This window comes from Tamandua tetradactyla, chromosome 18 (genome assembly GCF_023851605.1).
Source record: "Tamandua tetradactyla isolate mTamTet1 chromosome 18, mTamTet1.pri, whole genome shotgun sequence".
NCBI lineage: Eukaryota > Metazoa > Chordata > Mammalia > Pilosa > Myrmecophagidae > Tamandua > Tamandua tetradactyla.
The window spans coordinates 76,493,941-76,521,483 of record NC_135344.1 but is presented as its reverse complement, the minus strand read 5'-3'; the positions used below and the strand labels follow the sequence as shown (position 1 = coordinate 76,521,483).

Sequence of the window (27,543 nt, the reverse complement as noted above, 5' to 3'; positions counted from 1 at the left end):
AAATGCAATGACTATATGTAAAGTGACTAGCGAGGCTTGGTAGATAGCAGGTCTCAGTTTTTGTTCCTTCCTTCCCTAACCCAGTGGTCCATTCACACCGCTCTGGTGCGACTAGTGCAGTTGTATATTTCCCTCAGAATTGCCACAGATACCTAGGTCAGGCTTTCTCAACCTGGCACTGTTGACATTTTGGGCCGGATAAGTATTTGTTGATCATTATTTGTTGTGGGGTCTGTCCTGCGTGTTGTACGTTGTTTAGCAACATCCTCGCCTCTACCCTTTCGATACCAGTAGCTCTCTCCATCCCTCCCCAGCACCAGCGTGACGATAAAAGCCATCTTCAGACATTGTCTTATGTCCCCTGGGGGGCAAAATTGACCCTGGTTGAAGATCACTAATCCAGCAGGCGATCTTAGTGGCCGGAATTGTGTTCAGTTGGAGAAGTGGATCCTGGCTGTCCTCAAGCAGTTGACTTCTTCAGCTGGGCATTGTCCACTCTTGTCCAGGTGAATGAGTGAGGGCAGAGGTCCCTGCCACGAGCTGCAGTGTCCGCCAGTTAATCCCACCGGAAGGAGAAGCGCCCAGGCTTTGCTGACAGGTTCTGGGGCTGAATATAGAAGTGATTGTTTATTTTTAGTTCTGATATATCCAAAATATTCACCTTCAGTTTGAATAAAATAAATGGAAATACACTGTAAGAGAAATAGCATCAGTGAATCAGAAAAATGATTAACAATGTGGGAGGCATGGAAATGAGATCAATATTGAAAGAAAACCATGAAGCAATTTTATTTAGTATTTAGATATGTTGTAGAGCCATATGCCAGCATAGCCATAAAAATAGTTATGATATAGGACTGAAAGAGATAAAGAAAAAGGAAAAATTAACTCTTTCGAGGATCTTGCAGTAAAAATGATTGATCATGAATTAAGATCTTAAAATGAGCAGTATATTTTATGAAGTATTTCTGTAATGACAGAATAATAGATTGCTTAAAATCAAGAAGGTTTATTATTCTTAAGAGGCCCATTTAGAAATTTTGTCTTCTCCATTGTTTATGCAGTTGTAATCATAATAAGACCTCATTGTTTGAAAAAAAGATTGATCATGTATAGGTTGTGTGAAGTTTTCACTTTCTTACCATTAATGAGTTAAGAATACTCAGGCTCTGCATATACAGCCTGCAGCCTTGTCACCAGTACACCTAACTGACATGCAGAAGACATTGTGGTATATATGTTCTTTTGAAAGCAGTAATTGATGTTATTTAAGTAGCATTCTAGATCTTCTCAAAGATGAAAACATTTCTTTTCTGGGTTGCCACAAAGAATATTAATTTCAGTAGTATTAATCTTAGAATCATGCCTGGTCTCATCAGGCTCCCAGGCTTTAAATACCCATCTGACAAACATAGTTTATTTCAAATTTTGATTTAAAAATTTTTGATATACCTTTAGTTTTAGATGAGTAAAGAATATTTTAAAAATTATGGACACATCTTTCTTAAAAGTCATCTTAAAATTGGTAGTTGGCTTTCCTATGTAGAACAATGAAAGCTTGTGTCCCTCCTAATAAAGGGATCCGTTGAGAATGGCTTCTTGGTATAGGGAACATTCAGGCTTTGTTTAGAATTTGAAAAGAGGATATGGTCAGTCTTCTCGGCAAGGTTTATTTGGTAGGGAGAATGATCTTGGAGTAATATCCTATTTGATTTTAAAAAGGACTGAATATTTGTGGAGAAGGTGAAATAGTGAAAACATGTTTAAAGACAGTTGTTTTTGTCCATTCATGCTATATTTCTTGAGTGGTCATATCCTGATCATTAAATGAAAATAACCTGTAAAGTATGTATATATATATGTTGAGTTTAGTGGTGGGATAAATGGTGATATTAGGGATATTAGGGTGAAATGCCTTTTCAGTTACAGTAATAGTTAAGAATTAATCCTCTTTAAACATTATGTTTAAATATGTGGGTTTCATTCAACTTAACAAATATGTCTTGAGTTCCAGTCATGTGCAAGAAGTATTTTAGTTTCATAGGTGATGTGAAGATAAATAAGCCTGGTTACTGAAGAAGGAAAAATAAAGCTTAAACACAGAGATGGATTTATTGTGAAGCCAATGTAGCTTCAACTTATTTACATATGCCCCTTCTAAACTTCTGGAAATTATGTTCATGTGGTAATTTGTAAAAGTAAGATATCTTAACCATAAATTGGTTAAGATTGCTGTTGCTTTCATTTCCAATTTACCCTCTGTTCTAGTTTGTTAGCTGCCAGAATGCAATATACCAGAAACAGAATGGCTTTTAACAAGTGGAATTTAATGAGTTGCTAGTTTACAGTTCTAAGGCTGAGAAAATGTCCCAATTAAAACAAGTCTAAAGAAATGTCCAATCAAAGGCATCTAGGGAAAGATACCTTGGTTCAAGAAGGCCGATGAAGTTCAGGGTTTCTCTCTCAAGTGAGAAGGCACATGGCGAACACAGTCAGGGCTTCTCTGTCTCAGCTGGAAGGGCACATGGCGAACACGGCGTCATCTGCTAGCTTTCTCTCCTGGCTTCCTATTTCATGAAGCTCCCCGGGAGGTGTCTTCCTTCTTCATCTCCAAAGGTCGCTGGCTGGTGGACTCTCTGCTTTGTAGTGTTGCTCTCTCTGAATATCTCTGAATCTCTCTGAATCTCTAAAATGTTTCCTCTTTTATAGGACTTCAGAAACTAATCAAGACCCACTCAAATGGGTGGAGACATGTCATCCCCTAATCCAGTTTAACAACCATTCTTAACTCACATCAACCAGGGAGATGATCTCATTACAGTTTCAAATATACGGTACTGAATAGGGATTATTCTACCTTTAAGAAATGAGCTTCATATTAAAGCATGGCTTTTCTTAGGGGGCATACTTCCTTTCAAACCAGCACACCCTCCAACACACTTCCACTTTTGTTGGGTAGTTTGAGAGTGACCACAGGCATGCTGGGGAGGTATCTTTGAGTAATGCTTTTGTGTGTTTGTGTCTGTATTTCTGCCTTATACAAGGAGAAAGATAAGAATTTAGTCATATACAGATACTTGTTCTTTTTTTAAAAGTATTTTTATTATAAACAACGAACAAACGTACAAACATTCTTGACTTGCAAACATTCTTGTCATGGTTATAATCCATGGCTCAGAATTGCATCTCTCTAGCAAAAGAAAGGAAAAAGAAAAAACTCATACATACTATATACCCCTTACCACCCCCTTCCATTGACTGCTAGTATTTCAATCTACTCAATTTATTTTAACCTTTGTTCCCTCTGTTATTTATTTCTTATCCATATTTTTACTCGTCTGTCCATACTGTAGATAAAAGGAGCATCGGACACAAGGTTCTCACAATCACATAGTACCATTGCAAAAGCTATATCATTATACAATTATCTTCAAGAACCATGTCTACTGGAACACAGTTCTGCAGTTTCAGGTACTTCCCTCTAGCCTCTCTAATACACCATAAACTCAGATACTAGTTCTTAAGGTTAAGATGGTGTTGGGATGCTCATTAAGTTTAACTGTACTTTAGAAGGAAAAAAACATTGACCTAAAATCCAGAAATAATTAACAAAGAAGACCAGATGTTAGACTTACTGAACAGAGACTTTGAAGAGAACCACCCTCAGTGTGCTTAAGAAGATAAAGCAAACACAGAAAAAGAACCGAGGAAAGCAGTGAATGGGCAATAATGGACTCACTCCAGAGAAACACTGGAGTTAAAGAGCATAATAACTGAAATGAAGAATTCCATAGACAGTTTCCACATCAGATTGAAGGTGAAAGAAGAAAGAATCAGTGATCCTGGACAACGAAAATGATTCATGCTGAAAAACAGAGGAAAAAGAATAGAAAAGAACAGAGTCCAGGAGACCTGTGTGAGACCTCAACCATACTAATATATGCTTTATGGAAGTCGCATAAGGAGAAGGAAGAGAAAGGGACAGAAGGTATAATCAAGAAAATAATGTCAGGAAACAGTCCAGATTTAATGAAAAAACATGAATATATACATTCAGGAATCCTAGTGAGCCCCGAACAGCATAAACTAAAAGAGAACCATTCCCATACACATAGTAATCAAATTGTCCAATACCAAGGGCAAGGAGAGAGGTCTGAACGTGACAAGAGAAAACCAGTGTGTTAGGTACAAAGGAATCTCAATAGGGTTATGTTCCAACTTCTCATTAGAAACTACAGAGGCAGGGAAGACAGTGGTATGAAATACTTAAAGTGCTGAAAGAAAACAATGAATTGCAAAGCAAGATTTATACCCAGCAAGATTTTCTTTTAAAAAATGAGGGAGAGATTTAGGCATCCCATTTAACCAAAAGCTGAGGAAGTTCATTATTTCTATACCTGCCCTACAAGCAATGCTACAGGGAGTTCTTCAGACTGAAAGGAAAGGACATTAGACAGTGGATCAAAATAGCATAAAGAAATGAAGACCTCCAGTAAAACTAACCATATGGGTAATTATAAATATGAGTACTGTTCTACTGTGTTTTTCATTATGTAGCTCCATTTCTTACTTCTTGCAGGTGCCGAAGTGTAGAAAACAATGATAAACCAATGGTTTTGAACATAACTCTGTAGAAAGATATAATTTGTAAGAAGTTCAAAAAAAAAAAGGTGTGGGAAGGGATTTTGAAACAGTGAATGCATATTCTTTTGAAGATATGTTGATTTCAAGTCAAATATGATTGGTTATAGATCTAGGATTTTAAATATTAACACATGTACTCATAAAGAGTATACATGAAAAATATATATAGAAACAAATGAGAAGGGACTCAAATGATACAGTATAAAAAACCAAATAAATATGGAAATAGGCATTAATGGAAGAGTGAGAGTCCGAAATGTTGCAAGAGTCACAGGCCCAAGGGGCCGGGGCTGGGGCCAGTCCCAGTCCTGGGGGTTCTGCCCTGCCTGAGCTCCAGTGTCCCTGCACTCCAGCAGAGGGACAGGCAGATACTGGTGGCAGCTGGAGGACAGCTGGGAACCCTCATCAGCAGATGCAAACTCCCAGGGGTGTGGACACGGTGTGTCCCCGCAGTGGTCTTCACAGCAGCCCCTGCCAAGCGCTGACTATAGAGAAGCTGAAGTGAGCATACTGCAACATGCTGGAACTTTGAAAACATCAGGAGAAGTGATGCCAGATGCACACAGAACGTCTTCCTTTCCTGGAAGCCCTGCGCCACAGCTGTCTGAAGTGCAGACATCCGAGAAGTATGGTTGTGGCTCCTATCCCCATGGACTTTGGCTCAGCTCCTAGGAGGACCATCAGTCTGTCCTAGAGCCACCTCCAGTGGATATTTCCATTTCCTTCAATTAAGCCTCTCCAGACAGTGGCCCCAGAAAGTTCCCTCCACTATTGTGTAAACCTCATGAGCCGGGGAATTTGAGCCCGTTACTCACCTAAAATAACATCTGATGCCTAAGAGAGCCTTGATACATCACTGTTGAATGAATGAATGAGCCAGTCTGTGCTGGCCTCTCTAGGCTCCCACCTCCCACCTGTCCTTTGGAACCTCTTACTGAGGAGAACTGATTCTTTATTCCCTGTTGAAGCCCCTGGAAGCCCCTGTCCATCAGGCAGGGGTCCTGGCACAGGGACTGAGGGAGACTTTGCGTAGGACCAAGGCCCTACTACCCTACTTATCAGGAACCCAGGATCCTTCTATCTTGTTGCTCCTCCACCCATAACACGTGGTTTCCACTTCAGTGTTTGGCCTCAGTTCCAGCTATCATGTGTGCATTCCAGCCAAGGGAAGGTTGAATGTGCAGCAAAGGGCATGCCCCTCCCTTGAAGCTCACCTCCCCAAAGCTGCGCCTGTCACTCTTGCTTTTACCCTATTGACCAGAACTCGGTCGTATTCCAGCTGCAAGAGTGATTGGGAAATGCAGTCTTAATACTGGGTAGTCATGCACTCAGATGAAACCCAGGGAAGGAAGAAGTGAAGAACGGATATTAGGGAAAAACTAGCAGCTTTTGGCACAATCTTCAATGTGAAGAGTGACAGAATTATCAAAAGATGTCTATACACACATTATACTCACAGAAGATAATTTATGATGTCCACAACAGCATGTTTAGAAGAGTAAAAAAGTGGGAACAACCCGAAGACCAATCATATTCTTGGCCATGAAATATTAACAGCAGTGGAAAAGAAAGACCCACAATTCCTGAGATGATAAGGGTGATTCTAAGGAACGTAATGCTGAATGGGGAGAAAAGGAGGACCCCAGTGTCAGGTAGATGATGATACCCTTTGCACAAAGTCTGAAAACAGTAAAAGTGAGGTGTGTCAGATGAACATACATGGTATTGTTTCCATGTGATTGTACTATGGTGTGATAAAGGCAAGGGGATAACACAGAATTCAGGAGAGTGGTCACCCCCAGCGGCACAGCACCTGGCGAGTGGTCAATATGAGTATTCTAGTTCTTGAGTTGGCTTATGGATTTTCATCATATTTTAATAGAATAACACAGGCACAGGTCGATGAGGAGAGCAGACCGTTAACCAAGGCTTATAATCCATTCAACTTGTGCATCTGCAGTTTGGTTAGAATTATCTTTAAAAGGACATCAAAGGAAAGGAAGAAGCCAGATACAAAAGGTACCAGTGGCTGCTGGGGCTGGGAACAAGAGTGGGAATTGGCTTTGATGGGCAGGGAGGACATTGCTGAACCTTTTTCCACACTGGTTGTGGCTACGGTTGCACAGCTTTATGTATTTACTAAGTACAGTTGAATGGCACACTTAATCAAGTTGTATGGTATGTAAATTATACCTCCGAAAAACTTTAAAAATTAAAAAAAAAAATGTTGTTAAGAGTTATAAAGACCAAATGGCAAAACGGCAGAAGAAAGTACTGCACAGAGCAGAACGTGATTGACACCCCATAGGGCCTTCCTGCACCCCTTTCAGGAGTCACCGCTGTTGTGGCTTCTGGAGCCCTACGTACATCTGTCTTTGAAGTTGTATGTGTAGAATCAAATATGTATTATCTTATGTCTGACTTCTTTCTCTGAACTTTGTAAGCTTGATCCATATTGTTGTGTGTAGTTATACTTTGTTCATTCACATTATTTTATTATTCTATTGAATTATTCTATTTATCTTTCTACTCCAGATGAGCATTTGATTTATTTGCAGCTTTTGGATATTGCAATTAGTGCTGCTCTAAACATTATTGAGCATATTTTTTTGATGGACAGATGTAGCATTTCTGTTGAGTATATACCTAAAAGCAGAATCCCTAGTTCATTGTGTATTTGTTCACCATTAGTAGATGTTGCTCAAAGTTTACAAGATGTTTTACCTTACAGACTTTTAAAATGAAAACAAACCTGCAAAATGAATATGAATTTAATAAGGATTTGACAAGTGTCAGTTATATGAAAGGGCTATGCCCCTAATAGTAACAGGATATATTGCCCCATATTCAGCTTCTGAAATCTGGCTTTTAGGTCTTTTTATGCTACTTGTGGTAAACATTTCACCATCTAATTTGAAGCAAAATTTCTATCTAGTATATTCCGTTAATAGCTTGAATTTCTGGGGCTATAGATGTTTATAAGCATAACTGAGGGTAGTGGAAGAATGCCACTAGCAACCACCATAGGTAACCTGAACCAAACAAACAAGGGTTTGGCCTTACTGTCCTAAATTTTTATTGAAAATACCATGTTAGGGGACTCCCCTTTTACATTCCATTTATTCATTTCACCAATCTTTGAGTGCCTTTTCTGTGCGAGGAAGTGTGCTAGATGTTGAAGATAAGACTAAAGGGCACCCATGCCTTGAAGAAGTTCACACAAGCCTACACTGATAATTACAGGGCAGCACCATAATTTCACAGTACGAGGGAGATGTGCAGAAAACTATATGAGTCCGGGTAGAAGAGTGACTGACTGCCTGGTGACATTAAGTAGGTTTCTCAGAGATCTGTTTTCTGGAGGTCTTGAATGGTCCCGGTGAGATAAAGGGAAGGAGATGCTAGGCGTAATAAACAACGAGCAGAGAGATTTAGAAGGTAAGAACATCATGCACTACTCAAGGGCCTGCAGGGCTTTGATGGTAGGTGTGTGGTTTGCACTGCCTCCCACTTCCCCATACCAGAAGCGGACATCACTAATCAGTCATCACAGTTTTGCTGCTGAATTTAGAAACTGCCACAGAGTTCTCAACAGGGTGCTTCGGGCAGCTTCTACCAGTCATTTGGAGTTGGCACATGAGGTTAAACCTGTTTGGCCTCTTTGCAAAAGGGGTTCACTGTGCCTGGGGCATAGGATGTGTGTGGGAGTGGTGGCCAAGGAGACAGGGTGGAAAGGTATGTTGGTTGGGATCAAATTATGAAAGACTTTTTGTGCCACACTATCGTGTATGTATTTATAGCCTGTGTAGACAATTGAAAGCCATATATAGGTTTTAAACAGGAAAATAGTGTAATCAGATTACTCTTTTTAGAAAAATAACTGGGACTTTGCAGAAAATGGATTGAATTAGGTAAAACTAAGAGCAAAAACGTCAGTATATTATTAGCTCTTAGTAACCTTTAAGTTGCCAAACCAGTAAGTGTATTACTGTTGTTCAAAAAGGAGATGATGGAAGTCTGAATGGGGCACTAGGAATGGCGAGAAAAAGTCCGACTGAGAGTGATTCAGGAAGTAGAACAGGACATGGCTATTTAGTTTTTTACTTGGGGAAGAGAAAGAGGAAAAACTCTTGAGGCTCCCAACCTCCTTGCATGTGTGATTGGATGTTAGGGAAGACAGGAGGGGTAAGTTCGAGTGGCAAGATGATGACTTATACTTGTTGGAAATTAAATTGACCTGGAAAATATTTTTCCTAAGTAGTCATGTTGATTACTACCAACTTCCCTTGCTCTTTGCATGGCTGCATATCCACTGCTTTATATCACCTGGTAACATGGAAATAAGAGTTGGCTGCAGAAGATGGTTTTGATTCTTGGCTCTGATGCTTGTTATGGCTCAGGCAAGCCATAACCTCTCTGGCTCTCTATTTTTTCACCTACAAAGTGGAAGTAATATTTGTCCAGTTGTTCTTCCAAGACTGTTGTAATCAAATGCAGACATTGATGGGAAAGCATTTAGTCAGCTCATATATACTGTACAAAATGAACAGCTCAGTTCCTTCCCTTTGTAAAATGATGAGTATTGTAAGATTCTTTAATTCAAGACTGTTAAAGAACTTTGAAAACAATCTTAAATAAATAATATGTTTTGAAGTCCATAAAATTACTCTTGAGATTGAAAAAAATTTGAAGATTAGTCTACTATCAGTAGAGTAGCCTTAGTGACTATACCAGATATTTAGGATTTTTTTAGTAAAATAAGAAAATGCTGATGCATTGTCATGGGAGGTGGAAAAATTTCTGGTAGAAAATCAAGAAAAGTTAATTAGTATTTGATCACCATTTGAAGAAATTTTAAATGATTCCCATATAAATATTATATGTTCTTGAATTTAGTTTTTCCTTCTCTTTACCACTTTCAAACTTGTTTGATATTCATTTATTAATAGTTTAATTTAGTTTCTTTATTACATCATTATTATATTAATAATAAAACATAATGTAAAAATGTCCCCCCTAAACTCTTGGAACTAACTTCATTTGAGACTTGCAAGTTAAAATATATCTTGGATGAAATATTTAGCTTGTTCTGTTGGTTCATGTATGTAAAATTAAATTTTACTGATGGAAAATTATTAAAGTTCCTTAAATTAGTTTAAGGTTAGCTTCTCCTCAGCTCTGACCTCCTTGTGTTGTTAATGATCATTTTTATTCTATTTATGTTGAGAGAACTTAGTATTTTTCTCATAAATGTAATGCAATATATAACTTATGAAGTTAGTTAACAGAAAGAAGGCATTTCTTGACATTGTATATAATAAAGGGTAAGCAGCTGAAAATGTGTAGTTTTTACAGTTTATATCAGATACAACCAAATCTTGAAAGAGAATGAGTGATATATTTAGTTAAGTGGATATGCATGGCAGAGTTATCATGATATATCTAAAGGAGATCAAATTTGAGGGATAGAAATACCTGATATGCCCCGGGTGTGTTTCCTCTTGGCTAGGTTAATCTCATGCTTGATCAGATGCTGCAAATGGGAGATGAGACTTTAAGAGATCATACACAGAGATGTGTATGAAATGCAAGAAAAACAATTATTCAGTTAATAGGAAGTACTAGAAAATTTGGGATTGTCATCTTCTAGAGACATCTTTTTATCATTTGACCTGGGGTGCTTCCTCTCAGAGTTCTCCTTTACTTTTAATTTTTATTGTAATAACTTATCAAATGCAAAAATTTCTCTTTTAAAGCTCCTTTCTTGTGGAAAATTCACTGACATTAATTACATTTACTGTACTGTGCTACTGTCACTACACTTTCATCACCCCAGCAAAACACTGTGACTATTAAGCAATAACTCCTCATTCCTCCCTCTCACCCACCACTCCTGGTAACCTGTCAACTTTCCAACTCTATATATTTACTTTTTCTGGGTATTTCATATGAGTGAGATTATACAATATTTTCCCTTTTGTGTCTTGCTTATTTCATGCAACATATTGTCTTAAAGATTAATCAATTTTGTAGTATATATCAGAATTTCCTTCATTTTTATGGCTGAATAATATACCATGTGTTGTGTATGTACTACACTTTCTTGATCCATTCATCTGTCGATGACCACTTGGGTTGTATCACCTTTTGTGAGTAATGCTGCTGTGAACATGGATGTGCAAATATCTGCTTGAGTCCCTGTTTTCACATCTTTTTTGGTATGTCTTGAAGTGGAGTTGCTGGATAATATGGTAGCTCTATGTTTTGCTTTCTGAAGAACTGCCAGCTGTTTTGCACATGGGCTGTGCCATTTTTTAATCTTTGTTTATAGGGGAGGCCTGTGCCGTTTTGCATTTCACCAGCAGTGCTTGGAGGTTCCTGTTTTTCCACATCTTTGTCAGCACTTTTCTTTCCTTCTTTCTTTTTTTAATAGCCGTTCTAGTGGTTGTGAAATGGTATCTTATTGTGATTTTGATTTGCATTTCCCTAATGACTAATAATGTTGAGCATCTTTCCATGTGTTTATTGGTCATTTGGTATCTTCTTTGAAGAAATGTCTGTTCAAATCCTTTACCTACTTTTTTTTTTGTATAATATAACATACATACAAAACAAAGCATGAGAAAAGCAATAGTTTTCAAAGCACTCTTCAACAAGTAGTTAACAGGACAGACCCCAGAGTTTGTCACTTACTACCATACCATCATCTCAGATTTTTCCTTTTGGCTGCTCCAGAACATTGGAGGCTAGAAAGAGTAAACTTTTTTTAATCATCACAATCAACTTTTTGTGTGTGTATGTGAAAAATAACATATATACAAAACAATAAATTTCAAAGCACAGCACAACAATTAGTTGTAGAACAGATTTCGTAACAGATTTGTTATGGGTTATAGTTCCACAATTTTAAGTTTTTACTTCTATCTGCTCTGAGATACTGGAGACTAAAAGAAATACCAATATAATGATTCAGCAGTCTAAAAGAAATACCAATATAGTGATTCAGCAGCCATGCTTGTTTGTTAAACCCTACCTTCTCTGTATAACTCCAGTATTATATTTGATCTTTTTATCCCACTCTTTAGGGGTGTTTGGGCTATGGCCATTCTAACTTTTTCATGTTGGAAGGGGCGGTTGATAATATGGTGTAGGGAGATGGAACTAGCTGGTATTTTTTAGAGGCTGGGTGCTCTAGGTTTCAGGACTTATCTGGTCCAGGGACCCATCTGGAGGTTGTAGGGTTCTGGAAGGACACCCTAGTGCACGGGACGTTTGTAGAATCGTATATATTGTCCTAGATGTTCTTTTGGATTGGCTAGAATGGTTAGGATTTGGCAGGTTATGATAGATAGCAATGTCTGACGGAAGCTTGCATAAAAGTGGCCTCCAGAGTAGCCTGTTGACTCAATTTGAACTCTTTCAGCCACTAATACATCATTTGTTATCCTTCTTTTCCCCCTTTTGGTCAGAATAGCATTACTTATCCCATGGCACCAGAGCCAGACTCATCCCTGGGAGTCAGCTCCCCCGCTGCCAGGGAGACTTTCACATCTCGAGATCATGTCCCACGTAGGGGGTAGGGCAGTGGTTTCACCTGCAGAATTGGGCTTAGAGAAAGAGAGAGGGTAACATTTGAGCAACAAAAGAGATCCTCTGGAGGTAACTCTTAAGCATAACTATAGGTAGGCTAAGCTTCTCTGCTGCACACATAAGCTTCACAAGAGCAAGCCTCATGATTATGGGCTTGACCTATTGATTTGGGTATCCCTAATGTTTGACATAGTATCAGGGGTACCCTTGGTGGTAAAGTTTAATAGTTCCACATTTTTTCTCCCATCCTTCCAGGGACTTTGCCAATATTTTTTAATTATCTGCTTAGAATATTCTAGGGTGAATCCAGGCGTTACATTAAGCTATACAGGATTAAAGCACCTCATTCTTATCTGAGCTCCCTGTGTTTCAGTTGTTTAAATGAGCTATCCATACAGGTGAGTTAGATTACGTGCTACAGAAAATTAAGGTTCCAGAAAAAACAAACCGTTGTTTCTTGGTCTGAAAGAGTAGGTGAGGTTCTAGAATATAGACAATATCTTCCTTGCCCCAACTAAGTTACCTTAATCCCGACCTGATCAGCTTCATTCTGATCTCTTAAGTTCCAGGTTATACATGTATAAAACAGCCTCTCAAAATCCAGAAATAATAATTACCACTCTGGACTAAATGTGTGCCATAAGAACTGACAATCTAAGCCCCTGTTTTCTTATAACCATTTTCTAGAGGAGACCACACAGTAGTTGCTCTTTCTTTTCTGGCTTATTTTGCCTCACCAAGTGTCCCACGCATTCATTCACAATGTTGCATGCCTCATAACCTCATAACTTCGTTCCTTTTTGTAGCAGCACAATATTTGATCATACACCAATCTGCTTCTCAGACACTGCGTCCTTCAGCCACCTGCATTCATTAGGCATCATGTATAGTGTCCAAGTCTGCAGTCCATCAACACTCTCAATTTTAGATAATTTAATTGTTCCCAAGAGAAAGATAACCAATAAACACACCTTCACCAAATAGGAAATCTGAAAAAAAGGACAAGAACCCTTTAATTTTTGTCCCTCCCCGTATTATTTACCCTTGCTGTTGCTGTGGTAGTGCTGATGCTTCCTGTTAAAGACAGCTCAGAACCTGCAATAGCAGTTTTCCCCCGGTACCCTGGACTTAAACACTCTGTACACAAATCATATCTTCCAAGTAGTCTTGCAAGAACTTTTTTATATTTCTAGTATTAATCAGTGGGACACATAGGTCTATACAGCCCCTTTCAATTATGTTCACCTTCAATATAGTAACATTACTTATAGAACCCTAGAGAACCACCATCACGTCTGTGCATTTGAGTTCAACCTCATTAGCTAACCGTTCACCCATCTCTAGCTTCTATGTATCTCGAAGTCCCCTATTTTTCAGTATTAGAAGCCTCTGATTTTACCTTTTCTGTGGTAGTAAAAGTGGAGTCATACAGTATCAATCCCTTTGTGTCTGGTTTATTTCACTCAGCATTATGTCCTCAAGTCTCATCCATCTTGTCATGTGCTTCGGGACGTCATTTCATCTTACTGCTGCATAATATTCCATCGTATGTATATACCACATTTTGTTAATCTGCTTGTCTGTTGATGGGCTGTTGGATTATTTCCATCTTTTGGTGATTGTGAATAATGTTGCTATGAACATCGGTGTGCAAGTGTCTGTTTGTGTCGCTGCTTTCAGCTCTTCTGGGTATATACCGAGCAGTGCTATTGCTGGGTCATAAGGCAACTTGATACTTAGTTTCCTGAGGAACCACCAAACTGTCTTCTATAGCAGCTGTACCATTATACATTCCCACCCCAGTGTATAAGTGTCCCAGTTTCTCCACATCCTCCCCAACATTTATAGTTTTCCGGTTTGTTTAATAGTAGCCACTCTTATGGATGTGAGGTGGTATCTCATTGTAGTCTTGATCTGCACTTCCCTTATATCTAGTGAAAATGAGCATCCCTTCATGTGCTTTTGAGCCATCTGTATTTGCTCTTCAGAAAAATGCCTATTCCTATCGTTAGCATATTTTATAATTGGGTTGTTTGTTCTTTTGTTGTTGAGTTGTATAATTTCTTTATGTATACAGAATATCAAATGTTTGTCCGATGTGTGATTTCTGAATGTTTTCTCCCATTGAGTTGGCTGCCTCTTCACCTTTTTGACAAAGTCTTTTGAGGTGCAGAAGCATTTGATTTTGAGGAGTTCCCATTTAGTTGTTTTTTCTTTTGTTGTTTGTGCTTTGGGTGTAAAGTTTAGAAAGCTACCTCCTATTACTAGGTCTAGAGGATGTTTCTCTATATTTTCTTCTAGAGCTTTATGGTACTAGTTCTTATGTTAAGGTGTTTGATCCATTTTGAGTTAATTTTATGTAGGATATAAGGTAAAGGTCCTCTTTCATTCTTTTGGCTATGGCTATCTAGTTTTCTCATGTCCATTTATTGAAAAGACTATTTTGTCCCAGTTCAGTGGATTTGGGGACCTTGTCAAAAATCAGTTGACCATAGGTTTGGTGGTCTGTTTCTACACTTTCAGTTTGATTCCATTGATCAATGCTTCTTTGTGCCAATACCATGCTATTTTGACCACTATGGCTTTTTGATAAGTTTTAAAGTCAGAAAGTTTTAATCCTCCCACTTCATTCATCTTTTTTTAGAATGCTTTTAGGGTCTCTTTCTCTTCCAGATGAATTTGGTAGCTAGCTTTTGGGTAGAATTAGCTTTTGGGTACAATCGACATCTTAACTTTCCACCTGTTCTGGTTTGCTAGCTGTCAGAATGCAATATACCAGAAACAGAATGGCTTTTAAAAAGGGGAATTTAATAAGTTGCTAGTTTATAGTTCTAAGCCGAGAGAATGTCCAATTAAAACAAGTCTATAGAAATGTCAAATCAAAGGTATCCAGAGAAAAATAACCTTGGTTCAAGAAGGCCAGTAATTTTCAGGGTTTCTCTCTCATTCTGGAAAGGCGCATGGCAAACACAGTCACAGTAAATTTCAAACATACAATACTGAATGGGGATTAGAAGAAACGACTGCCTTTACAAAATGGGATTAGGATTAAAGCATGGCTTTTCTAGGGTACATACATCATTTCAAACCAGCACACCACCTATTTAGATCTTCTTTGATTTCTTTTAGCAAAAAATGTTGTGTAGTTTTCTGTGTATAAGTCCTTTATGTCCCTCGTTAAGTTCATTCCTAAGTACTTGATTCTTTTAGTTGCTATTTTAAATGGAATTTTTTCCGTAACTGACTCCTCATTTAGGTCATTGCTTGTGTATAGAAATGCTACTGATCTTTGCACAGTAATTTTATATCCCACCATCTTACTGAATTTGTTTATTAGCTTAGGTAACTTTGTTGTAGATTTCTCAGGGTTTTCCAAGTATAGTATGATGTCATCTGCAAATAATGAAAGTTTTACTTCTTCCTTTCCACTTTAGATGCCTTTTATTTCTTTGTCCTATGGAATTGCTGTAGCTAAAACTTCTAGTACAATGTTGAATAATAGTGGTGACTGTGGGCATCCTTGTTTCGTTCCTGATTTTAGGTAGAAAGCTTTCAGTCTCTCTCCACTGAGTACGGATGCTGGCTGTCAGTTTTTCATATGTGCCCTTTATCATATTGAGGAAGTTACCTTTGATTCCGATCAGTGCATTTTTATTTTTAATTTGTGTTTATGCTTATTCAGTATGTCAATGTTTTAGATGTCATTACAATTAAGTATAATCTTCACATTTTTTTCTCTATTTGGATCTATTTAAATTTTTTAAAACTTTTTATTTGTTGTTGTTGCGTGGCCAGGCACCGGAAAACGAACCCAGGTCTCTGGCATGGCAGGTGAGAACTCTGCCTGTGGAGCCACTGTGGCCCGCCCTAACTTTTTATTCTATAACATAACATATATACAAAGCAAAAAAGAAAAAAGCAGTAGTTTTCAAAGCACTCTTCAACAGGTAGTTACAGGACAGATCCCAGAGTTTGTCATGGGTTACCATATGATCCTCTCAGATTTTTCCTTCTAGCTGCCCCAGAATATAGGAGGCTAGAAGGATTAAATATATATATTTTTTATCATCACAATTGACTTTTTTTCCTTTTTTTGTGAAAAATAGCATATATACAAAAAAGTAATAAATGTCAAAGTACAGTGCAACAATTAGTTGTAGAACGTATTTCAGAGTTTGACAAGTTTAGGTTTTTACTTCTGCCTGCTCTAAGATACTGAAAGAGATACCAGTTTAATGATTCAGCAATCATATTCATTTGTTAAGTCCTATCTTCTCTTTCTATCTCCACCATCCCCTTTGAACTTTCCATCCCTCTCTTTAGGGGTGTTTGGGTTATGCCATTCTAACTTTTTCATGTTGGAAGGGGTTGTCATTAATACGGGGTAGGGAGATGGAACTAGCTGATGTTCTGGAGAGGATGGGCGGGCCCCCCAGGCTTTCAGGATTCATCTGGTCTAGGGACCCATCTGAAGACTGTAGGCCTCTGGAAAGTTACTCTAGTGCATGGAACCCTTGTGGAATCTTATATATTGCCCAGGATGTTCTTTAGGATTGGCTAGAATGACCGTGGTTTGGATTTGACTGGTTATAATAGGTAGCAGTGTCTAACTGAAGCTTGCTTAAGAGCAACCTCCAGAGTAGCCTCTTGATTCCATTTGAACTCTTTCTGCCTGATAGTTTATTAGTGACACTTCTTTCCCCCCTTTTGGTCAGATTGAAATTGTTGATCCTACTTTCCCAGGGCTGGACTCATCCCTGGGAGTCATCTCAGGGATGACATCCCAGGGATGACTTTCACCCCTGGATGTTACCTCCCATGTAGTGGGGAGGGTTATAATTTCACTTGCAGAATTGGGCTTAGAGAGAGTGAGGCCACATCTGAGCAACAAGAGTAACTCTTAGGCATACATATAGGTAGACTAAGCTTCTCCGCTAACTACATAAGCTTCACAAGAGTAAGCCTCAAAAGATCAATGGCTTGGCCCACTGATTTGGGTGTCCCTAAATTTGACACAGTATCAGGGGATTGCCTGATGGTAAAGTTTAATAATAATTTCATATTTTTTCTCCCATCCCTCAAGGGACTTGCCAGTACTTTTTGATTATCTGTGTAGTATACTCTAGGATGTTTCCAGACATTACATTAGGCTATATAAGATTAAAGGACCTCTTTCTTATTCTGGGTTCCCTGTGTTTCAGTTGTTCAAATGCTATAAAGATAGATTTAGATTATGTGCTACAGAAAATTGAGGTTCTGGTTTATTTAAATTTAAATCACTAAGCAAGACCTTCTATTTGATCATTCTAGCACTTCTGTTTGCTTGGATAGTTTCATAGATATCATAGAACTTTGCTCAGGGTAGCTCAAATATTTTTATCAGTGATAAAAAGCTAAAATATTTTGAAACTAACTTTTTGTTTTTGTTTTTTTATTCCAGGTAAATTGGGATATTCACAATGTACAGAAACAGAGGTAAGAGACATGCTGAAATATAAAAATATATTTGAAACATAAAGCAGCTTTGCACTCCTGCTTAGACTAATTTGAGTGCTGAAATATCTTACTGTGGTTTCTTGGTCTTCTGATAAGAATGTATTGAGAGCAGATATTTATCTTTACATTTAGGAAGAGTAAAATGTGAAGAAAATATTGTCTTTATCCATTGTTTTAAAATGACAGGATGTATTATGAAGATTGGCTTAATCACAGTTTAAAATTTTCCTCTATTATTTTTGGAATTGAGTTAGCCAAGATCTGCAGTCCTTATAAGAAAGAGTTTAAGTTCAGTTTATTGTTTTGTAATTCAGTTTGATGTGTCATAATAAAGAAATCACTTAAATGTGTTTGATTCCTATGGACTTGCTTTATTGTAGGAAAAATAGCGATTTGGAAAGTGTTTAGTAAGGTTAGTAATGAGTTAAATGGATGCGTGTATGGTTCAGTGGTAGAATGCTCGCCTTTAATGCAGGAGACCTGGGTTCGATTCCTGGATCATGTGCCTCTCCCCCTCCCCCTGCCGAAAAAAAAAAGAAATGAATTAAATGCTTTGTTATTTATGTAAGTAGGTTTATTGTTTTTTAGAATTTAAATAATTTTAGTGTTCAAGATTCTGGTACTAAAATAAGTGGGCAACATCTATGTATTATATATGTGTGATATTCTATATATGTTTGACATATTTTCAGTAGCAATTACATTATCCTTAGATTAGGGATCTTAGGTCTCTTGTTAATGGCAATGTCTGAATAATGTTTTAGGATTTAAGATGTAGTATTTCTAGTTTTGTAATGCATCCACATATTGACGTAGGTTTTAGTAAATTTTAACTTGTTTTATTTTAAGTAAGCTTCCTGAATAATTGTTGTATAACAAGCAAAAAATATATCTTGTTTTGTGTGTTCAGAAGGTACATAATTCATTTTTTTAATTTTCTAGTCAACTTTGAAAGTAGAAATAGTTGTCCATAGTCTTAAAAATAAGCAAAATGATATTTTTAAACTGCTGGAATTTTCAGTATACTGTTCAATATGATATAAAGGAATGGTATTTTATTTGAGTCAGAAAATCTATCTTGTGGTTCTGGGTATGCATCTTTCTAGCTATTCTGATTTGACCAAGAAAATTCTTTCTTTCTTTTTTTTTTTTTTTTTTTTGCATGAAAAGTACCAGGAATCAAACCTGGGCCTCTGGCATGGCAGTAAGAACTCTGCCTGCTGAGCCACTGTGGCTGGCCCAAGAAATTTCTTTTTGTCAGAATTTAGGATTTCTTACCTACAAAATGTTAGTGATAGACCCTGTTAATTTTAAAGGGTTGTGAATTTTTAAAGAGAGAATACATGTGAATATGTTTTATAAACCCTAATGGCACTGTTATTTATTAGGATAATACAAATATAGTCAGCATTCATCTGCAGCTAGTTAATGAAAAGTGAGGATTTTGCATACCTGGTTTAATCATATGTCTCATAGTATCTTATTATGTTGTACTGCCAAAAATTCGACATGCTTTTAACATTAGTTTAGTACAGGCTTTGTGTGGGAGCATCAGTTCTTTTTATGTCCTAATGATAGCATTTATCCTTTTTAGCCATAATTTAAGTCATTAAAAGAATTGGAATCTAACTAATCAGAACATTCTATTAGGCTTTTTTATATATAACTATTTGAAGGGGACAAATCATAAGAAAATAAAAATTCAATCTGATATTTTGAACATAAAGTTAGAGAATTTTGTAGGAGTTACAGTGCTTACATCTGGGGAGGAATTTGGGATTTGGGTGGTGATTTATTGTTGAACTAAAAAAATATGTTCTAGCATTACTTTTGTAATTAAAATAAAAGAAAGAGGGTGATGAGGCTGTAGAGTCAGTGGAAACTGCTTTTTCAAGAGGTTTGGTGGCATGAGAGAAGGCTTGCTTGAGGGGACAGCATAATTAGGAAGGCTCTTTTTGCTGCTTTGTTTTTAGGTTAGAACAGTGCAAGTGAGTTGGTGCTGGTGATGTAAGGATGTCAACGGAGTGAGGCTGTGAGTTCAGGTGAGAGAGGGGATACGCAATAAAGTCACATGGAGGCATATGTGCATGAAGATAGATTGACAAAAGCATGCATCTCCAAGGGTAGGTTGGGGTCCCTAAGGATCTCTGAGACCCTTTCAGGGCACCAACAAGGTCAAAACTATCTTCAAATTAATTCTAGGACATTATTTGCCTTTTTACTTTCATTCTTTTAAGAGTTTACAGTGGAGTTTTTAGATGCTGCCTGACTCTACCTGATTTAGGCTATGCATTCAATCTGTTATTCTGTCAAACAGATTGAATGCAGAATCAGGTCTGAGAATGTCTAGTTGTTTTTTATTAAACAAGGCATGAAAGTAAGTGTTTTGCAAAAAGGTAAAGCAGTGCCACCCTTCTCACTGTGTTTTTGATTTTGAAAAAAATCAAAAAGTTGTAGTTCATAAAAGTATCACTTATATTAACACCTAATTAACACTAGTATTGTTAAAGTGGATTAATAAATATCTAAAATATTTCTCAGTTTAATTTCTAATACAATAAATAGCGATAGTTATAACCCACATAAACTAAAGCTCTTTGGATGCCTCTGTAACTGATGGAGTGTAAAGGGGTCCTGGGACCAAAACATTTGAGAGCTGCTGGCTTGAAGTATGCGTAGCCAGAGGTTCTTCTTCCCGTGAAATGAAATCGAGGGATGAGAGGAAGGTAAACTGTAGAATCTTGTTGTAGTCAAGAGGGAAGTTGAGGGAATCCTTGATGTTTGGATTTATACCGATCTTTCTGGCCAAAAAAGAAATCAGGGCCATTTCTGAGACTCAGGTTATACTGGATTAGAAAAGTGATTCTGGAAGCCTCTTCTCACTTTTTAATTGTTTTCCTCTTGAGTAAAGTTATTCTCAGTTCATTTTGTAAGTTAGAAGCCCCATCAAACTCTTGCTGACAGTAAGTCCAAATGGAAAGAGTGGCTTCTGAGAGATTGTGTGAGTGAGTAGAAGTGGGAGGCTCACAGATGAGGTGGAGTACTGCATCCTGTCTTGCACGTTGTAGTACAGGCTCAGTCCCAGCCTTTTCTGACCAGAAGGCATGCTGTCAGGCGGGGCATGGGCGCTCACTAGATGACTGGGCTCAGCCCCTGGCTCCACCCTTTCCTGCTCCCCTGTTGGTCTGTGCCTCAAATTCATCTTCAGATGGGTTGTGGTGATTGTAGAGCATTCAGCAGGATGCCTGGGTTGGGAGCGTGTTATTGTTCTTGTTTGGGAGGCACAGACTTCCCTGGAGGGAGAGAGAAGTTCCTACTCCTTAAGCACAGTGCCCAGATTCACTGGGAGCCTCAGGGGGAATGAGGAAAAGCAAAATCCCTTCACTTTTCTGGGGCTCTAGGACTGTCATTCAGATAACTTCAGTGTTTGTTTTTATTTTAATGGTTTTTGTAGTACATAAAAGTCATGTTATAAAATATTTTCTACTTATAATTACCTTTTCAATATTTATATTAATAGAAACCAAATAATATTATAAGTTCAGAAAAAGCAAGGAAGCTATCCATAGGCATTAGATCAACTTTTACGTGATCTTTTTTTTTCTTCAGTGGTTTTTATTGAGATATAATCATCTAATGTGTATAATCAGTAGTTCACAGTATCATCATAAAGCTGTGTATTCATTATTACAGTTGAGTTTTGAATATTTTAATTACTCCAAAAAAATAAATATAAGAACTAAAATTAAAATAAAATGGAAAAAGAACATCCCAAACAGTCGCCAACGCTTGTAAGAATATCAGGTCTTCCTCAGGTGGGGGAGTTTAATATTTCCACTTTTTCCCCCAGTTCCTCAAGGGGACTTGGCAGATACTTTATAATCTCTGCCGAGCTTACTCCAGGATGTATCAGGGCATCATACCAACCTGTGCAAACGAATAAGATTTCACTCCCTATACATGGTTCCATGTAATTATGGTACTGTAATAAACTGACCATGCAAGTTAAATTAGATAGTGTCTATTGAAAATATAAATTTCGTACCAGATAAACATCTCTTCCTTTAGTCTTACACAGAAGTTGATGTTTTAAAATGCAGTCAGTATCATCCTTTACCCTTTATTCTGATTTACCTTGGTCCTACCCAGATCAGCATCATTCATATCTCTAATTGAAGTTGGATGACTTTTTCAGTGTTTTTAACAGTTTCTGTATGGGGTGATGCTGATTTCATAGCTGCAGGACTCTAGCTGTGAGTCTCAGGTGCCACACTAATGCCCACAGTTCCACAGAATGACAGTTTATATACAAAGAGCTCAGCATCTCAGAATTTAGAAATAACAGCTGCATCTCCGGAATAGATATGACTGCTGTAAGAGCTTATTACAATCTAGGAACCTTTACAATAGGCTTTTATCTGATAACCAGTGCTCTCAAATTCAGTTCTCATAGTTTGCACAACATAGTCCATATTAGTGAGGCATGACAATATTTGTCTTATCATTTCTGGCTTTTCTCACTCAATTTTGCTGCAGTCAAGATTCATTCACCTAGTTACATGATTCACAACTTCATTCCTTCTGATAGTTGCTCAATAGTCCATTGTATGTATGCACTACAGTTCCCCTTCCAGTCTGCATTGCACCCTTAGGTCACCTCCATCCATTTCAGTTCGTGAACACTGCCACCATAAACACCAGTGTGCAAATGTCCATTTTTGTCCGTGCTCTCAGTTCCTCCAAGTTTACATCTTTTATGAGGTTGTAGGATCATACAGCAAACCCACCCCTAGCCTCCTGTGGGGCCACCACACTGCCCTCTGGAAGGGCTGCACCACTTTACTTCTCTACCAGCAGTGAATAGGTTCATTTCTCTCTCCACATTTTCCCCAGCACTTGTATCTCTTTGTTCTTTTTTTTTTTTTTTTGGCATAGGTAGGCGTTGGGAATCAAACCCGGATTTCTGGCATGGAAGGTAAGAATCCTGCCACTGAGCCACCGTTGCACTGCCCTCTTTGTTCATTTTTAAGCAGTCTTATTCACACATCATGTAATCCAACCTAACTACAAAATAAATGGTTCCTGGTATAATCACACAGCCTTGCCTTCGCCACCACAATCTACATGAGGACATTTCCATTTCTTTGCAAAGAATCCCATATCCCTCCCTGACTACCCCGCTTATTGACATTTAGCTTTGGAATATTTCCTTTGTTAGATTCAGTGGAAGCGTGTTACAATATTATTGTTAATTGTAACCTCTAATAATCATTGATTATATTTTTTCCCATATGCTATCCCATTTTCAACATCTTGCAATGTTGAGGTTCATTTGTTCCCCTTCATGCAAAAACGTTCTTCTACTTGTACATTTAATCACCATCATCGTCCACCCTAGGCTTCACTCAGTTATACCGTCACAGTCTTTATCCTGTCTTTCCTTCTGGTGTCATACATGCCCCCAGCCCTCCTCCCTCAACTATACTCACCCTCAGCTTTGTTCAGTATTCTTACAATATTCCTCTACCATGAGATAGTACTGTGCTATCCATTTCTGGGTCTTTATAATCAGTCCTTTTGAACATTCTGTATTTCTTCAGCATGAAATGACCAAATTCTACCTTCTTTCTACCTCCTGAAAACCTGTGTTCTCAGCTTTAACTCTCAGAGTTTACTCATTAACGTCAGTTCATATTAGTGAGACCATACCATATTCGTCCTTTTTTATTTTCTGGCTAGTTTCAGTCAGCATAATGTCCTCTAATTTCATCCTCATTATTATGTGCTTCATGACTTTATTCTGTCTTACAGCTGCATAATATTCTGTCCTCTGTATATACCACAGCTTGTTTAGCCACTTGTCTATTGATGGTATTTGGGCTGTTTCCATCTCTTGGCAACCATGAATAATCCTGCTATAAACATTAGTGTACAGATGTCCGTTTGTGTCCTTACCTTCAGTTCCTCTGAATATATACCTAGTAATGGGATTGCTGGATCACATGGCAATTCTATACTTAGCTTCTTGAGGAACCACCAAACTGCCTTCCAGAGTGGTTCCACCATTCTACATTTCCACTAACACTGAATGCTTGCCTCTTTTTCCACATCCTCTTCAGCACATGTTTTCTGTTTTATTGATAATGGCCATTTTAATGGGTGTGTTTATGTGATCTTCTGCCTCAAGATTAGCTTCATATTTCTTAAACTGTATTAAGGTATTTTTACCTTATTTCTCACTGGCTGGAAAATTTTTTTATTGTATTCAGTTACAGCAGTATTTTCCAGCATTTAAATTCTTGAAGGGAAATTCTTTCATATGGTTTGTTTTAAAGAATGTAATTTTTTTACTTTAATAATATATTTAATAACAATATTTTCCCCATGATTTTCCTCCATTTTAAAAGTTACAGTTTACATGCAGTAAAGTTTTACCATTTTAGTGTTTACCAAAACTCATTTGTGAGTTTTGACAAATGCAGTCACGTTTGCCACTTCCACAGTTCATGTCCAGAAGCTTTTCTCTCCCAGACTCTCCTGGGCTCCTGTGTAGTCATCCGCTTCCCTTCCCCAAGCTTTCAGGCGACCTCAGCTCTGGTTTTTGTCCCTGTACTTTTTGTTTTAATTTTTAAATGTTTATGTCCCTGTAGGTTTCAGTAGGACATGTAATTTAAGCAGTATGCTACCCATACTTCTCTCTTCCTAGGAGAGACTCACATTTCAGACTTGCAATTTACAAACTCTTGAATGACTGTTCTATACTCACGGTTACTCACTTATCAAGGAAGCAGGTCTGATCCACAGTTTAGGGATAGCTTTTACCCCATTTTACAAGTTTTTCTTACTGCCATTATTTAAATAGTTTTATGGGTTATATAATCTTATCTTTGAAGAAAATTGTTAAGTATTTAAGCATATAAAAATGTTAACTGGTTAAAATGATTAAGTATTTTAATTGAGTTTTTTCTTTGTTGTTTCTAGCTTACTGAATTTTGTCACATTCCTCTCTTCTTTTGTTTTTTTTAATTTTTTTTTTTCCTCTCCTTTTAACCACCACTAATTATGTAGCCCCAGAGGCCCTTTTTGTTTAGCAGGAAAGGTTAAATGAATAACTAGAGCAATCCTGTTCCTCTTGGCAGATTAGTAGAATAGGTTTAAGTATTATATAAAGTTAAATCAACTTTTACCAGATCTTTAACTTGATAAAGATAGTTTGTAAAAATCTGCCATAGCAGAAAAATTTGAGCTTTACTGAGGAAAACTATTTAAAGAGATTTATATTCATAGTACTATACATAAATAACGTTGATAGTTAATTTAGTGCCCTATGTGGAAAAACGCAATAGCTGAGTGTCTCCTTAGTGTGCCTCTTACCTATGGCTACTTCAGTTCCTGGCTTTATGTGTTCTTTCCGGTTGAAAACCGGGCAGAGGGTAAATTCACCATCAACCCCCTAAGAGTAGGTAGGTACAGGGCCTGCACTGTAATAATTTGTGAAGTGCTCTGATTCTGAATTACTTAGAACAGTTTGAGCACTGTTCTATATATTGAACCTTCTGGGAAGTCAGACTTAGAACTAGACTGCTCTAGTTCTAAGGGACCTGAAAGCTTGACATGTTCTTGAGCCAAAGAACATATCAGTTAGTGTCTTGGATGTACTCCATTCTAGTTACGTAGGTTTTGACCCAAACTGAACTATATGTACATTTTAAAATATTTTCTGAGCAGCCCCAAATAAGCTAGTGTTGGGTAAATTTACTATGGCTTTAATGCAGAGTATAATATTAAAAATGTATCCATTTTGTCATTAGCTAAATCTGTCCACTACACTTTGATGTCACCTCTCTCTACTCATGTGCATGCAAGGTGATAACTGGATAGATATTGCTTCTTTTAATTGACACCTTATAGACCTTACTTAATTTTAAAAGTAACCCAAAATGTTAATCTAAAAGAGATATGTAATATTTTTAAGAAAATGTTTGTATCTCTGCATACCTTCAGCTCCATAAATAAGGCTGGTTTTATGTGACTGTGAAATAATATATTGATATTACTCCAATTAAGTACTGGAAACTAGTTAAATATTGGAAGTCAACAATAGAAAAAAAGCAGTTTCTCTTGAATCTGCTCATGTTTGGAATTGCATGACAAGAAGTTAAGAAGATGATATGCTTTCTCTGAAAGAATAACAATATATGAAGACACTAACTGCTGATAACAAGAGCATTTTCTTTCTCCTTAGCATGCTAAGAGGAATGGGAAGAACTGCTAACATTACACTTCCTATCTTTTTGGATTAAGAACCCCAAGTGCCCCAAAGTTAGCAGGGCCATTTGTTTGACATAAAATTATATGGCCTGCAAGTCAGTTTTTGTGTCCTCAGAGAAAATTTTATCTGCTTTTGAGTTCTTGCTTCTGAACGTTAATTTTAGTGATGAATGGAAGAGGAGTATTTATAATGTAATTAATAAATAATTTCCACTTAGATTTCATATTTTGACAGACGTAGACTAGAGCATTAGTATGGTTAGTATCTCTTTCAGATAGCATTTATTAAAATGACCTTTCTGTGTAGGCCATGGATATCTTAAATATAGGGCACATGGTTTAACATGGAATACAGAATTTATAAAAGTAGTTTTCCTGTGTATAGTATTTACTATATCTGAAGACAAATGATAGTTACAGGTGTATGTTTGGCAAAGGATTTCAGAGTAACCAAAATGATTTTAGTAAACATTCTCTATCTTAGAGCACAATGCTTACAATATAGGTAATTTCAGTAACTCCAGTACTAAAGTTACTGATAATAGAGTAGAAAGTTTTCTTGATAATTTGCTCTTTCAGGGGGTTAATATTTAACCTTATTGAAAAGTTTAAATTTTAAATGTTTTTTAACAAAATAAAAAAGTTTTTTTTTTTAAGTATTTAAGTATTTTGCATCATAGATCGTATAATGCTGACAAACTTAAGGTGATGTGGCATCACACTTTTATTTCCCTTTTCAAAGTAGCTTTATTTATAGAAATGATATATGTTCGTAAAAATTAAAACATCATAGAAAAAAGAATTAAAAATAAATAACAAACAAAAAAACATCCTAGAAAGGTACAGAGATGAAAGTACCTTCGATTTTAGTTTCCTAGGCTGCTCCAGCAAATACCATGAAATGGACTGGGTTAAACAATGGGCATTTTTTAGCTTATAGTGTTGAGTGATGCTGGGAAAATGTCCAAATCAAGAACCCCAAATACCTCAGAGTTAGCAAATGTCATTTGTTTGACATTTGCCTGGCCTGAAAGCGAGTTGTGTGTATCAAGGCTTCATCAAGGTGATGCTGTCTTCCCAAAGACTGGCTACTGGTGATCCTTGGCTCCTCTGCCACTTGGCAAGCACATGGTGGTGTTTCCTGGTCTATTCCTTCTCCTCTGGTTTCCATTTCAACTTCTCACTTCTTTGGCTTTCTCTTTCTCTCTGTCTGAATTTCATTAACTTATAAAGGATCCAGTAATAGGACTAAGACCCATCCTGATGGAGGTGGGTCACACCTTAACTGAAGGAACCTCATTAAAAGGTCTTACAATGGGTTTACACCCACAGGAATGGTTTAAATTTAAGGACATGTTTTTCCCTGGGGTACATATAGCTTCCATGTAGTAATGACAACTGTTAAAAATATTCCTCTAGACATGTCTTTGTATATGTGCATAATAAAGCTGACTTATCTTTTGATCATTTTTGGTATGCTACTCATAGGGAATATATGCATTTTTGCATTAAAAGACAAACTTAGCTTTATGGAGTCAGCCA

At 37.3% G+C, this 27,543-nt stretch overlaps 1 protein-coding gene across 15 annotated transcripts in view; it reads left to right on the top strand.

Annotated features, from left to right (window-relative positions):
* Positions 1-27,543, top strand: part of SPIRE1 (spire type actin nucleation factor 1) — a 362,107-nt gene that overhangs the window by 4,176 nt on the left and 330,388 nt on the right. For 14 of the 15 annotated variants that reach the window (XM_077136029.1, XM_077136030.1, XM_077136026.1 and 11 more), the window contains exon 2: positions 17,675-17,709. In XM_077136029.1, coding sequence (XP_076992144.1) covers positions 17,675-17,709 — 35 coding nt within the window. Of the gene's footprint in view, positions 1-17,674; positions 17,710-19,703; positions 19,773-27,543 lie in introns of those variants that run through there. The other variant, XM_077136040.1, reaches the window with a different exon arrangement.